The sequence below is a fragment of the Condylostylus longicornis genome, unplaced genomic scaffold (assembly GCF_029603195.1).
Source record: "Condylostylus longicornis isolate FDR11 unplaced genomic scaffold, ASM2960319v2 ptg000148l, whole genome shotgun sequence".
Taxonomy (NCBI): Eukaryota; Metazoa; Arthropoda; class Insecta; order Diptera; family Dolichopodidae; genus Condylostylus; species Condylostylus longicornis.
In genome coordinates this window covers 2,141,934-2,158,799 of record NW_026578116.1, presented here as the reverse complement: position 1 = coordinate 2,158,799, position 16,866 = coordinate 2,141,934, and the positions used below count along the sequence as shown (strand labels likewise).

Here is a 16,866-nt window from a genome sequence, read left to right as displayed (position 1 = left end):
TTTCTTCTTATATTTAAAATCTGATTTTGAAGTCGAATGGAATTTCCCCGAACCAGTGTAGCCATTTCAATAAAATTTTCAGAGTATATGTAAAATGCAACCTGTCACATTTTTACAAAATTTGATAGTAATACTTTTATTAGTTTTTAAATTTTTATTTAAAATATACTCTTCGAGTTGCATGGCAAAGTTAATATATCTTTCACGAAAGTGCAGAATATAAAAGTGAGAATTCTAATTTGATGGTGAATAAAAAGGTGATATGTGTACAATGAGGCTGCAAATTATACATACAACGAATAAACATACGATATGTACTCACTTACTTTGTTCTATCTCAGCGAGCTAGTATGCGAAATACAGAATCAAATTCGCAACCTGATATTACTTAAATTTCAACGGGAAACGATTTTTATAATACACAAAGTCTTCCAAAACAATAACAATTTATTGGAGTTTTTATTTTCAATTAATAGAGAAGTTTCGCATATTTTTACAAGAAATGAATTTATAAAAGAAGATAAAAATAAAAAAAAATTATAATATTTTTTCTTTTATACAAAATAATTTTCATTATAAAAGGAAAATAAAGGAAAAATTATTATAAAATAGGCAAGAACGAAACAACGACCATCCCAAATATAAGAAATTGTTTTCCTCTAACTCTCTCCTTCCTTATTCATAAATAAATAGAAAACTTTTCTTTTTTTTTCTACTCTTATTATTTTTGTGCGTATTTATTTAAGTTTTTCATTTCTATATTATACACAAATGAATAGAAATTAAAGGAGAGTAAAAGGATTGAAACAATAATGATAATAAGAGAGAAGAGAAGAAAAATAATATTTTTTTTTTCTTATAATTCCAGCATTAAAACTAATTTAAAGTTTGTCTCGTTTTTTCATTCCTTCAATTAATTTTCAGATTGTAAAATAAATAACAAGTTTTTTTTCTCTTTTTTTTTTGTTTTTTTTTTGAAAACCTTTAACCTTGCACAAAGTTAATGAAATTATTATTTTTATTTTTATTATTTTTTCTTTTCTATAATAGCAAAGTAATTGAATCGAACATCTAGAATTTCATTTTTCAATTTACATTTTTAATAGAAAGTTTTTAATAAATTATAAACTTTGTATATAAGATAATGATGAATAGTTTGTGGTGTCGGGTTTTTCAATTTGTTGTCGCCAGATAGAAAAAAAAATGAGGTTATAAAGAAGGGAGAGGGTTTGTTAAATTTTTTTTTTGCAATTCTTATTAAATTTAAAAATTTATAGGGGTGGAAATTTAGTTGTGTAAGAAATTAGAACAAAAAGTTAAAATCTTTTGAAAATGTTAGAATTGAATTTAGTTTTATGGAGTTTGGAAGTTAGTTATTTGGTCAATGTTCTTATTAATTAAAGAAATTGATAGAAGCTGATCATACAAAAATTCTAATTCTAATAGAATAATTTTAAAATAATTTTGAAATATCAATATTTGTTAACTATAGTACAAAGTATAATTTGCTTTTAACCAAAAATATTCTAATGGCATTTTAGAGGCCAAATATGAATGAGTGTATTAAATACTTTCATTAGTTGAAAATTTTGTACAATTCACTTAAAAATGCTATACACTCGGTGCAATCCAATAGTATTTTTTCAATAATTATGCGGTAGAGTGATTTTTTTTCAATAATTATACGGCAGAGTGACTCTCTTTCAACAATTATGCGGCAGAGTGACTATCTTAGAATATGAAGCTTGTGGGAAAATATTTTTCAGTTTTATGGGAAATAAAATTCGTTCATTTTTCCTTTAACAAGTTGGTTTTGAAAAATATTTTAAAATCTTGAGTACAAATTTTCGTTTTTACATTTCTAGTATGGCAAAAAGTAAAGTAATTTTTAGAAGAAATACACAAGAAGTTTAAAACTTAGAAATGCCCTCTGCTTCCCTATTGAAATTTCTAATCCCGAATCCTTATAATTTACGATTATTAATGTAATCGTAAATGGTAAAATTTTCTATTTGTTTTTTTTTGAAAAATAAAGCTCCAAACCAATAAATTGTTTACCTTTCATATTTTCTTATTTATACATGCAAAATTATTTATTAAATAAGAAAAAATATTTTATAAAAAGTAAAGTAAAATTTATTTTCGAATATTTTTCTTTTTTCGTTTAAAAGGTGAATTATGAAAGCAAAAAAAGTTTTGCTTTAAAAATTTCATTCTAATTTTTTTTTTCTTTTATAAATAGGCGAACATTATAGTGAAATTTCTTTTGTAAAGTAGTAGATTTGACCTTAGTGCATTACAACATAAAAAATTCACCTAAATACCATACATTCATATATACATAGGTGAAAAAAATTTCTGTGTTTAAATTTTTTTTGTGTTGTTTGATTTAAAAATATTTTACTTTTTTTCGTCTTTAACAAATTACTCTTAAACTTTTGGTCCCAGTATAAAATAAACCTTAACTGGTTGGGGAATTTTTTTCGTATTTCAACGTATTTTTTTGCTGCAACCAAGAAAAAAATTGAGAACTGCAAACTAAAAGTTTAGGTTTTTTTTTCCTACCATTTTTTGTTGTTTTAGCCTTCAACAACAAAGGTAATGGGTAAATTTTTTTTTGATATTTTCATTTTTTTATTTTTTTTTTTATAGAATCTCTGTTAAGAATTCAGAATATTTGCTTGCTTTTTCCTGTATACCTTAGAGATTTTGAATATTTAAACATTGAGTTAAACAGTGAAAATTTTCCTGAGCTTTTTATTTATTTTTTTTTTTTTGTGCTTGTTTTTAAAGGAATATTTTGTATAACGTAAAAGTAGAGCAAATAGATTTTCAAATAGAGTTGCCAATTTTTATCATATTTATGACAGTCTATAGTTCTATATCAGACAAGTTGCTTAGGCCAAGCATCAATGATCATGTAAATTAATATTTTACGAAGTCGCTAAAAGAATCAGCACTTAGATCAACAAAAATGCAGCTAGTTCTGTATTAACGATATGAAATGTAAAAGGGAATAGTTTAGTCAACTCCGACATTTTTTTCACAATTTATAAATTAACGTAATTTTTACCGGAAATTTCCATTTAACTTTTGATGATTTTCAATCTCGAGTTTAATGTTGTGAATATAATAAGCATGGATAAGGATGAAAATATTGAATAACCAATATTTCAATTATATTATGGTACTTGAATTATATTGCTAAAGTTGTGTTGGGTAGTTCAGTTTCGCGAAAAGATTCAGACATTTTTTCAGACGTCGTTCATGTGTTCTGCAGTTGCATAAGGAAATTTTAATTAGGTATCTTATGAGAATTGATAACAAAAACATTATAAACAACTACACATATTGGTAATTAGTAATATCTTTGGTGTAATAGGCGCTATGCCTTAACTTGTATGTTCTTGTGTGTTAACAGTAGAACAATACTTGGTAATCATGTAGATTGTAATGTGAAGAACAATTTGTCGGGAATTTCTTCATATCTTTGTAGCTTAGTTGCTAGAGCGTCTGCCTAAAAAGCGGTAGGTTACTGGTTCGAGTCCAGTTCGAGGAGCAAAATTTTTTAATAAATTTTTGCTTGATTCGTTCCTTTGATTACGTTATCCATCTGCTTTTAAAATAAACTCATATTTGGTATAACACTTTAAGCTCATTATCCTTATAGTAAAATAGAGCTTAAAATTTAAAATACCTTGCAACTTTAGGGAAAATTCTTCTAAAGCCTCAACAATATATTCGTTGGTGTACCTTAGATTTTTGTTGTTGGTGTTATAACATTTTTAAATTGAAGTTTGTGAAAATTTCAGAACGATAAAAACAAAATTTATTTTTTTTCATTTTTTTCTTATTATTTCTGTTTTTTTTTTTGAAATATTAAATTTCGTGTTTAAATTCTATGCCAAGAAGGAGAAATGAAAAAAAAACATTAAGGATACTATAGATGACCTGCATCCTTTATGCACTCTTAATTTTTATAAGAAACAACAATGTAAATATAAAACTTTAACAATTTCTGTTCTTTTTTTAAATATTCACGTGCGGTACATACACAAATGTACCTAAAATGAAATAACATACAAATATAATACTTATATTTGTGTGTATGTTCATTTAAATTGATACAAGAAGAATATTGTAGAAAAACTGATAATTCTAATAAATAAATAAACAATTTTTTTTTTGTTTCATTTTCATTTTACTCAAAGTTTACTTACCGAGAAACAACTTTTGGCAGCCAATCACCTCCACAATATTTTGCTAAAACAGGATCATTAGTTGAACTACCATCATAGAATATCAAATGATCCCTTTCACCTGTACAATCAGACCATGCACGAATTGATCTGGATGTTTTATTAAAACTTGCTATCGACCTGAAATAAATTACGAAAAAAAAGAAGAATTGGAATAAAAAATTTAGATCAATTACAAATTTTTTTTTTTTTTAAATTGAATAAAAGTAGAATTACACATAGAATGGTAATGTACATATATTCTTACACATACCCCTGAATTTATGTGTTGTATTGAAAAAATGATGTGTTAAAACAAGAAAGAGATGGCGAATATTATAACAACAAGAAAATATCAGTAAGTTGAAGTCAATTTCAAGATAATTAGTTTAATCACAATTGTTTTATATAAAAAAAATAGATACCCTAAATAATTTTATATCTGCAGGAGCTCTATACTTTAGATGAGGAGTATTGATTTTTAATCTGATGAACTAAGCTATTCTTCTTCCTCAAAATAATAACTATTCTGATAAAGTTTTTCAAAATTTACAAGGATTATTTTTATTGAAATTTTTTTATAGGTAAATTATAATGGTAAGGAACTTCAAGAAAGAAATTCTTTTTGCGTTTAAATTTAAAGAGTATATCGATTAAATGCACATAGGGTTCCTGGATTTAACGTATAATTTTATACATAGGTATGCAGATACTTAACCACCAACGTCATATCTACCATATATGCAAAGTAAGTATATGCAACTAGCGTCGGAAAACAGGGGCATAATTACCATGCGCTATGTGCAATGTTTATTGTATAATGTTCATTGCTTTGAAAGCGGGTGGGTATAACCTTTGGAAACCGTATAGGGAGCCGAACAAGACAGGCCCAGTTCCACGAAATTATGTTAGCTAAAGTTCCACGAAACATGTTATGTTAGAGAAGTTCCACGAAACGTGTTAGCTAAAGCTACAGTTTTCATCAAATTAATCAAATTGTTATCTCACAGCTCTAAAATGATTATTATTGAAATTATACAAATTTTTTGAAAATCAAATTGTTGAATGCTGAATGTTTGCCGTATAAATGTGAGGGTCAAAAATCAAAAAAAAATTAGGGTTCCGTATATAAAAATATATCGAAAATATGGGTCAGGAATTCCAATTGCTTTGGTGAAATGACATGTTTTGGAAAAATGAGATGATTTTTATTTTATTTAAAAATTTCATTAGAATCTATTATCTTGAATACTTAAATTTAATATCCTTACAAAATATTTACATATATTGGTCAAAACAATATTGAAATTAAAAAAAATTGAAATTTCCTTACTTTGTACATAATTTGCAAGGGGCAATTATCAAGAAACTTTATTCTCTCGTAATTCCTTATGAACTACACTAATTCCAAAGAATCCATATAATTACTACAATTTAAGGTAAATTGAAGTTAAATTGCTTAGGGTAAGACTATTATTATTTTTCCCCTATGTGAAGTGAAAACATTTAAAATTTGTTTTTCTCTTAAAATTTTTGTAAATAATTGAGGTCAAAATAAGTTAATAAAATTTTTTATTTATAAACTTACAAATAAAACCGGAAGTTTTATTTATTTTCTAGCACCTACTATGATTTTCTATTAACAGTAAATTAAATTGAAAAAAATTGTTTAAAATCTATAGCTTTTAGGAATACCCGTATACCTAGGGTATTCCTAAAAATATGATTTCTTTGATGTCAGTAACATATTCAAAACATAACATGCCTATTACGTTAAAATAGTATCTAATAACCGTGTTTCCTAAAGAAAAGACAGCCGCGGTATAAAATACTGCCATTAAATTTTGGGTTCTTGAAAGGGCCCTTCAATGTTTTAAATTGTTCAAATAAAGTTAGAACTGCTAAACTTTAAAAGTTCTAAATTTAATTTTGAGCATGAAGCTTTCAAATTCATAATTCAACTTACTTTATGAATTTAAAATATCAGAAATCCTGTATTTCTATTTCAGATTATTTTTAAGTTAAAGAAAATTTTTCTCAAACTTAAAACAAGATTATTGTCTTAGTAACAAAATCAATGAAAAATGATGGCACAAGCGTATTGCTTATTTTTATAAGTAAAATTTTGAGGCTTCAAAAAATTTTTTTTTTCGGATAAATGCGACAAAAGTCCAAGACGAAAATATCTTCCGTAAAACCGCGGAGCAACATAAAAAGTTAAAAATTATGGGAACCAGGGTCTTTCAGAGAAAATGCGAGGCCTGGCGCAGCTGATTTTTAATTATCAAATAAAGGCTTTACGCGCTTTCATATCAGCAAATTTAATAATTATGTCTGAATAATTTAAAGAACGTGGTATTTCATGTTTAATGTTTATAATTGCTAGTTCATTTAGTCAGCCCTGATACATTGTCGATAAAAGGTTTTAGTAATTCAGCTTTTTTCATGATGACTTATTTTATTATGATTTACACAGAAATGAAAATATTTAACATTCTCTTCATTGAAGGCATATTTTACAATTGAAATATTTTATTCAAAATACTGAGTTGTTAATTTGAACGCAGGTATTGTGGCTCAGGGCAAATGCCCCTCTTGTCGCCCCCCAACGGTATGATAGAGCCCGATAGGAACTATAACTTGCAAAATATTATATTTTAAAATCTTGTTATTGTAATCACAAATTTTAGTTCTAAATTCACCATATTGATATTAGAACCATATAAGCGTTGTTAAGTTTTTTAAAATTAAACTTACCATAATTTCCAAAATTCATTCAAGCCTTTTTAAAAATATTTTCATTTTCCACAATCACAGCTTAATATCTATATTGTACTAAGAAATCTTAACCATTTACTTTAAATATTTTCAAGCATAATTTAAAGAAACTCGCCATCAAATCCTTTATTTTATTAAAATCTTCAATCTCCAACCATGTGAAATTTAAGTGGGAAATTGATAAATAATAAAAAAATTTTTTTTCCAAGAATGTTTCAACGAACAAAGTGGATTTCAAAAAGAAGAAAAAAAACTAACAATTTTGTTTTTCAAATTTTCCGTACAGGAAGGTTTTGGTTCCGTACATCAAAATTAATAAATAATTTCTTTGCCATCAGTTCCATTTTTTTTTTTTGGTTTTATCCTTTATATGCGGATGGTTTTTGTTTTTGCATATATTTTTTAAATATTATATTATTTTTTTTTTCGAATCCATTTACAAATTTTTTTTATTTGTAATTTCAATATAAAAAAAAAATATTATATTTTCTTTTTCCACTTTCAAATGCAATTGAAAACTTATTTAAGTGTGGTTTAAGTGTATTTTTTCTTTTTTATTCGAAGCTAGTATAAAAAAATGTTTGTAAAGCAACAATACAACGTACAAAACTCTATAAACTATTCATTTTTCTCGAGTACACTTTTACGTTTAACAACAACAAAAAAAAAAGAAAAATGTTTTTTTAAATAATTTGAAATTTACAGTAGAAACACAAAAATAAGAACGAAACGATAATATAATACAGTCGAATTTGGATAATTTGAATTGAACCGAGTTGGAATTGTTGTTTGCAGTACTTTCTCTCGTGGTTTCATAAAATCTATATTATATTTTACAAGATTTTTCCAGTTCATGAACAGGTATACATATAATCTAATAAATAACAAAAACAAAAAAATGAAAATAGCAAAAGAGAATACTGGGTAGATACATTACTCAATTGATTATACATACTGTAAAACAAAAACAAAAAATTAAAAGCGAAAAGCGAAAGAGAATAAAAAAAGAGTAGTAATATTTTTTTGTTTTTTTGCTTTACTACCATAAACAAAAATAAAAAGCAAAAGGAAGCGAAATATTTTAAATGAGTTAAGTAAGAGTAAAATAATTTTTTGTTGTTGTATTTAACATGGAATGGAATTAAAAAAAATAAAACTAAAAATATTGAGAGATATAAGAACACGAATAACGTTACGTTACGTACTAAGGCAATTATTCTTCGTGTGCTTGCGAAATTTCAATTGAGTAAGTAGCCAAGCCAGGTCTGTATAAAGAAAAGAGGCATTGATTTTTTATTAATTCACATTCACTTTGGTTTTAAAGTTTAACGTGAAAGGTACTATTTCCAATTGCGAATTCTTTTCTTTTTAAAAAATGGATAACAAACAAATGATGGAAATATTTTAACAGATAACGTTGTTTATAAGGAAATTTTTCGTTCTTAATTGTTAACTAATTCTTAAATTGAATTTTAATCATATCTATGTAACTAACAGTGACACATATTACATCTTAAAATTTATTAAATTAAAAATATTTCCATTACTTGCTGCTTATAAGCAAACCGCAGGGGCCCCTAGTTGCACTAAATTAGAGAAGAAAGTTCAGGATGCTTATTGCTCTGTTTCACGAATTTATTATTGGTTTGACTTTATAAACGTGCTTATCCAGCTGTCAAAACAAATGAAAGAGGACTCATTTTCATCTAATTTTCTTAATATTTTAATGCTTAACGTCCTTCTCTAAGTAATTTTATCCGTGCAATTTCGAAAGTTTTTGTAGTTCTTTTTTTGGATTTAATTATTTAGAGTAGTTTTTGATTGCTTGAACTTGATCTGTATCCCAAATATGGTTAATATTTAAAAAACTTCGAAAATTTTTTTAGATCATAAAGGGTTAATAAATTATTAAAGCTTTTAAAGAAATCATTTTAAAGCGTTAATAAAGGGGATAATATATTGCAAAGCGTTTAGATTCGAAAATATGAAACATTTTTTTCTGTAAGTTTAAGAATTTACTTAATTAATATTCAATTACGACCAACAACTTAAAAATATCTATTGTAAGTGGCTAGAATGCATGAGATTTCATTAAAAATATTGATGGGTTAAAAATTCGACGTACAAATAAATAGAATAACTTGGAAAATATGTAAGATTAGAAAGTTTTAAAAATGAAAGTTAAAATATTTTCCTAAAAATTGTTGAATAAATTTCTTCTATCACATACCTAAAATTTCCCATCAACTATTCAGAACTTCGACTGTATTCTAAGTTCTCTTTAAAACACAATATGTATATATTCCTATATAATACATCAGTACATCACATACATACATATAAATATACAAACACAATTTGTATTATATTTTATTACTTTTTTATTATTATTGAGAAAATAGAAGAAAACCAAATAGAAAGTTGAAGTTTACTACTAAAATACACTAGAATTTTAAATATCAGCAGCTTTATAATGATAAAGAACTGAACTTGGATAAAAAATTTTCCATCATATTGTTTTTCATTTTGTTTTTTGCTTTCTTTTTTTTATTATTATACTTTAATATAAGCGAAAAAGAATTATGACTACTGCAATCCTTGTTTTTAATAATAAAAAAAAATATATATGTACATACGAAACGGAAAAAAAATAAATAAAAAAATGCGGGGAAAACAATTGCACAAAATAAAATGAAAGAAAAACAAAAAAAAAGAAATCATAAGGATAATGGAAATGAACGTACATATTTAGTGGCATGGAAGAGGATTTAAAAATTTCTTAATGGAGCAAGCGAGTAAAAGAAGTAACAATAATTTTCTTTCTTTTTATAAACATTTGTGTGTAAAGAAAGAGGAAAAGTAACAGCATCATATCTAATCTATTTTAGTAAAATGAAAATTTAAACATTAAAGAATTACATACTGTACAGTCATTATACTTAATAAACATACACTGACATACAACTGCATATAAGTGTAAGTGCATTGCAGCAAACTAAATGTAGGTTTTCAAATTTGCTTTCATAAAAAAAATGTGTGTGGAGAGTTTAAAAAAAGTGTATAAGATTAACAATAGTTTGTAGATTCAATTGAGAGTTGAGCATTCGGAAATTAAATTTAACATTTTTCCTTTCTGTTTATATTTTTTCTTTTTGCTTGTAGGTAATCTTAGCACCACAGGAAAAGCATGGTTTTTTTAATACAAATTTTTAGATCTATATTGTTAACATTGTAATTATATGAAATGAGTTTAAAAAAATAAAAAAATAATCTTAAAAGATCACCTCTGGATACCCAATATTGTGGAAAGAGTAAGGAAAGCAACTAGTGTCTTTTGGTGGTGTAGAAAGACCAGCCGGAAAGATAGAGCCTTAAACAAAACATTGTATATTGTTTGTGGTTTAGTATGTGAGTTGTGAACTTCAAATTGATAAGCAAATTTCAATGCATGGCAATGGTTTTTATTGGTTGAGCGTTAGGCTCTACCTCTCATCATGCTCTTGTTCTTATTATCTTTTACCTGCCGCCATTAGATGGCTAAGAAATCTGCTTGGAAGCCTTGTCTCAATAGTTATGCGACCCTGGGCAAAATGTTTCCGTTCTTGTAAGCTGGGCACACTTGGTGTGGACACTTGATTGTATTTCCTATTACTCTCATTCACTAAGACCTTTGGAATTTCGATTCCGAGGACGAAAGCCTGGCTGAACGAAGGAGATGTTAGAAGCGTACCAAATTTGATAACAGATTAAGGGAGAGTCTATTCTCTCCTTTCATTTACTCTATAATGTCTTTCTGATGGAGGTGATTGCGATTGGAGAGGCTCTGCGCTGGCTCGGTGGTAATGTGATATTTGTCGATAGCCATATCACAATAAGAGCATAGAAATTTGAGGTTCCCACATCTAGAATGGTCCTAGATTGTAGGTCGTCTCTCAACGAGGCGGCGGGGCAGTTTAAGATAAAATTGGGTCCCCGCTAGAAACCGAGTCTTTTACATTACCCAAAAATGGATTTCGGAGACTCATAAGTAGTTTAAATGACACTGAAATATATATATATATGAATTTAAGCATTTATTTGATACCTGTTTTAACTTTCATTTTAGTTCTGCGGTGATTGGGAGTACCTATACTAGTAGCTTTCAGAGTCCAGTTAGAGCAATATTAATATTATTACTATCTAATTTTTTTCTTTTTATTTCAGTTTCTTCAATGACTTATCGATGACTTATCTATTTACTAGCAAAGCAAAACACTTGAAAATCAGCATTTAAGCCGTATGTAGATATATATACACATATATATATATATATATATATATATATATATATATATATACTTATATATACTCTATATATTGTAAATTTTAATCTACGACACAGTTGTTGGCAAATTTACATATTTTGTGGTTCTCATACTGTAAAAAAATTACCGTCAACCCTATTATTAAGTATAGAAGATTTCTTCCAAACAAACAATCGATCTAAATATGAACTTATTATTATTGCTAATATATAATATATTATGGGTATATGTACAGATATAGTCAACTACATCTTATCTTCATCATAATCATTTTGCATATTTGTTTTTTTTTTTCATTAAAAATATAGCAGTTAGTGAGGTGGTAAACTCATAATATTGTATGCATTTTATATACAATATAACAACAAATGTTATTTTAAAAGGTAACTTTTAACCAGTAGCTATATGAAATTTAGCAAAACAGAACAAAAAAAAAAAAAGAGGGCATGAACGCAAGTAAAAAGCAAAATGATAATAATAAGACGATAATCATCATTTATTCCCCCAGCATAACTAAAATTGATAATCATAAAAAGAATTATAAAAATGTTTGTAAGGACCCATTAGAATATTGTGTGTGAGCATATACACGTATAAAAATAACAAAAAAAAAAAAAGAAAAATAAGAGGGCAAAATTAATTATTTATTCATTTTTGTTTTCGTTTTTTTTTTCTTTTAGGCTTCAGAAAGCAAAAAGGAAAGAAAATATTATAAGAAAATTAAAGGAAAATTACAATGCAAGCATATTTTCTTTTCATTTTAATTTTAATAGGAAAGGGAATTTTCATTGTAAAATTACTCTATACAATAAATGTGTACCTATATATTACATAGGTATACAATATTTTAATGACTGAACTCGGATCCATAGTAATTGTAAAAGATGAAAAAGAATTTCAGTTTCTTTAATCTTTCCCATCCGTATACATGTTAAGTGTATATAAATAAATGCTGCGTTGTTTTCCATATAACAGTTTAAAGCAAAATAAAGTGTTATAAAAATTTTGTAAGAAATTTGTTTATTCCTCAGGAACTTATTGTATATTTAATTTTAATGCTTATTCATTAGTGTACGTTTTAGCGTTTCAATAAATAAATGATGGCTATATTAATGTATATAAGGACTAAAACGATGTTATCAAAATTTTATTTTAAGAATTCACACAAAAAAAAAAAAGGTTATCGATTTCCATTACCTGAAATTGGAACAAATTTATTTGAAAATATTTTTGTGGGAATTATTTTTGAAATGTTAAGAAACTAATATTAAAGAGATGGAATTTTTCTTACCAATATTTAAATTTAAATTATGATATAAAAATATTTTAAAAATAATTGAATAATCATTCGATTGTGAGATTAATTAAATATTCAATTAATTTTTCTGAATTTTTGAATTTATTGTCCGAAGAAATTATAAGAATCAATAATAACAGATTAACAACTACACGTTATATTGGTAATTAATAATATCATTAGTGTAATAAGCACAATGCCTATTTATATGTTATTTAGATATGCTATGTTTCGAACAGAAGATTGAAGGTATCAATGTTATGTTAGGAAATAATTCGGAAATTATGATAATTTCTTTATAACTCTGTAGTTGGTATAGTGTCCGCTTAGAAATCGGTAGGTCACTGGCCCAAGTCTACTTAGAAGAGAAATTTTTTTTAATTTTTCTGCCTTTTTTCATTCCTTTGATTATCGCATCCATTTGTTCTGCAATTGAATGAAGAAGTTTTATAATCATAAATTTCCTTAAACCTTCTGCATATAAGAATAATTAATTTCTGTGTGTGAAACTTGAAAATTATTTCGGTAATATCATTGGATGATTGGATATCATTGGATTGGATTAAGAGTTTTATAGTTTTATTCTAGCCCGTAATGAGTAAAATAGCAATCCTAATAATTAAGTTTAACCACGAAAAATTTAAATTTAATTTGTGCCGACATCAATTTTTCAAAATAGCAAAAACCAAGAAAAAAAAAATCCTGAAAAATGTGTTTAATTTAATTAACGTTTCTCCATCTCCTTATTTTCATTCTGTTGATCTTCGTACCTAATCAAAAACAAGATTTATTTTTCAAAATCACTAAGAAATTTACAGTCAGTTGTAAAAATATTTAATCAATTTTAATTTTTCTTTTCTCTATATTTTGGGTATTTGGTAAGTAAAGTTTTCGTTTCAAATACAAAATGAAAATTATTTTTTTTGAATCGGCAGGCTTTTTACCAATTAATGGGTTCAAAAGTAAATTTACATATTGAATTTTTCTTTGATTGTTAACAAATTGTCACTTAAATTGTCGTTAGTTACGCAAACAGCAACGTCCCAAATTGAACTAAAATAAACTATGACCGTAATCATCTACACGAAATTTTGTTTCTGATTAAAAGAGGGTTATGCTAATTTCAATATAAAGAAAAAAAAATTGGTTTAAGAAAAAACCAAAGTTAACATGGTTAAATTGTCAAAAAGAAAAAAATCATCCAATTACAATCAACAAAATTTCTTTCACATGTTCTTTAAATTTACAAGAAAATTTCTTTGTCAGCGCAATTTTCCATCCACATAGTTTTCAGACATATCCTGTATTCAACTTTGGTATTTTTGATTTGATTTAAAAAAAAACATTTTTTTGTTAATTGCGGTAACATTAATTGGTGTAAGGATAGGTAAAAGAAATTTCTGTCCGCAAGAAATTTTATAAGAGCCTTCTATTTGATACCCAATATGTGAATGAAGTGTTGCTTTGCAATTTTCATAAAAATAAAGAAAAAATATTTAACTGATGACACTTTCGAGGTGAAAACAATATAAGTGGAAAAATTTACAAAGATGAAGACTTTTAATTACTGAATTGCATCTATGAGAAAAATTTTAAATTTTTTGTTGCTTTTTCTCTTTAAACTTCTATATACGAAGTAGCCGTATAAATATTAGCGTATAGAAGTACGAAACTAAGATATTGAACTCAACATTTCCAAGATTGAAAATATTGCAGTTTACTTTACTCGACTTGAGTTTCATTTTATTAATTATTTATAATTAAATTTGCGAAATCTTAAAACAATTTTGAGAAAGCTTTGGTAAATTGATAATATTTTTAGCACATTTTCAACTGAATAATTGAAAACAATTGTGATGTTAGCTTTTAGGGTTTCCGCATATATTTCCGCCTATTCGGACGGTATTATTATAAATTCTTACTAACAAAAAAATTGCAAAAATCGAACAAATTGGTTTTTGTTAGAATTCCTTGGAATATTTTTTTTTTAATTATCCTAAAACTTCTGCCTGTTCCTACTATTAAAGTTAAAAGCTCCTCAAATCCTAAGAGCGATATTTCGTGACATCTTATATTGTTGGAATTGTAATTATTTTCCAAATTTTGTAAAATTGAGTAATTGCGATGCCAAACGGTTTTCTACTACGAAATGAGTCATTGAAATTAATAATTAAATCAATTGAAAGTTTTTATTTTAAATGCCTTTCCCCTCTCAAGTTCTCGTCCGTCTATGTTTCAGCAATCTATATTCTTAAAAACTGTATTGAGGCTCATCAAAATTTTTTAAGTAACTGAGAATGTAATGACATATTTAATGGTATAAAAAAATTCTGTTTTTTTGAATATCATTTTTACATATAATGTAATTTTTCCCCTAAAAGTATGCAATAAGACACATAATATGACACGATAAGAGAACAAATTGTAAGCAAAACGTTAAAAAAGAAATAATTTTTAATTATGGCAAGTGGAATTTTCTCTCTTTACTGACCATTCAGTTTTTATTTTAATAAAAAAATGCTTGAAAATCTTAAATGCAATTAAATGGACCATCATTTCAGATATTCATGAATAATTCAAAATTTTTTGACTTTTACTGTATAGGTATCCGATGAATTTTGAATTTAGTTGGGAAAAAAGGACACATTTTTTGCGCTGCATACACAAAGACATCCGAAATTCAATAAACTTATAATGGTTAGAAATTTTTTTTTTTTTAGATTACTTTTCAATGTTTAGGAATCTATAATGAATATTGGTTATTTGAGAAAATTTTTAGACGAAAAAAAAAAAAATGTTTATTTTTTAATGTTAATCCTTAATATTTTTTTCTCCTTTTAAAACAACTTTTCCTTTATGAAAAAACCATGTTATTTTGATTATCTTCATTTTGGAATTTTTTTTCTTTCCTTGCATATTTTTTTTTTTTTGAAAATATGTACATAAAAAGGTAACTTTTTAATAAAGTTAAAGAAAAAAAAAAATCCTTTTTACTAAAAGTGATTTTTTTTTTGGCCCATTCTGTAAAAAAAAAAAAATTATTTTTTCGTTTTTGTTTAAATGAAGAACTTTTGTATGAAAAAGTTCGACCTTTTTATGGGTCACTAAGTATTCAATGAAGTTTATCATATAAAAACCTATACGATATAGTGTATTTTCTGGTGGCGCGTATTTTATATTCCCTACTCCCTATATTATTCTATTATTACCTTTATTTTTAAATCTTATACATAATATCTTTCCAATAAATTAATTTTTTTACTCATACCTCAAGGTATGGGTGCACATAAGTTTTTCATTTTAATTCAATTTTTGTACATATAAAATAATAAAATGTAAGTTATGCAATATAAATATGTCGGCATAAAATTTTAGTTTATTCAAAGTGTAAGTATTTCATGAGTAAAAGCTGTCCTATGGTTTAAAAATAAACTTTGTTTGATTTTGTTCTTGAATAGAATATTTTTATGTATAAAACCTATATAAAATTTGATTAACTTAATTTTTATTGAAAATATTAATATTGGTGTAGACAAAATTATTTTTAATATACAATAAGATGTCCTTTTTTGGAAAATATTTTACTAAACACTATTGTTCAAATTATTTTTAAAATATTTATAATTGAATTTTGTATAGGGTAATATTATTTTCATTCGTTCTAAGCGATTCGATTTGTATACCATTTATTTCGTACACACAAAATACCCATAGGTAAGCAGTATGCATTTCATACATTTGATATGAAATTCGACAAAAAATATGATTAAGAGTACGAGTACATGGTGTTCAAAAAATAAATTAGAATAAAAAATAAAAATTTTTATAATAAAGTTGGGTCAAACCAATGGTTTGTATTGTAGCACTTTTCCCTTCAACAAGTGAAAATTCTGTAACAGTCTACGATTATGTATACCTATCACACTATTAAAATCATTTTCATTCATATACAAAACTATTTCTAGGATTGTATATATTTAGGATGACGCATATATGCAGTCTTTGAAATAAAGCAAAAATTAATATAAAAAGGGGTTAACATAATGCTCGATTTTAAGGTTTAATTTTGTGAGTTAAGAAAAATAATTATATTTTTTAATTTCATGGAATTTACCGTTAACTTTTTGCGTTAATAGAAATTTGAAAAAGCTTGCGGTTTCGGAAATATAAGGTGTCAAAAATTCAAATTTTACAAATTTCAAGAGGCGATAACTTGAGAGGGGGTGGAGATGGAAAAAAATTTTCTTCT

General features: G+C 25.8%; 1 protein-coding gene across 1 annotated transcript in view; it reads right to left on the bottom strand.

The window, feature by feature from the left end:
* Positions 1-16,866, bottom strand: part of LOC129615828 (uncharacterized) — a 288,743-nt gene that overhangs the window by 107,776 nt on the left and 164,101 nt on the right. Inside the window, exon 8 of the mRNA XM_055531211.1 lies at positions 4,221-4,379. Within this exon, the coding sequence (XP_055387186.1) occupies positions 4,221-4,379 (159 nt within the window). The remainder of the gene's footprint in view (positions 1-4,220; positions 4,380-16,866) is intronic.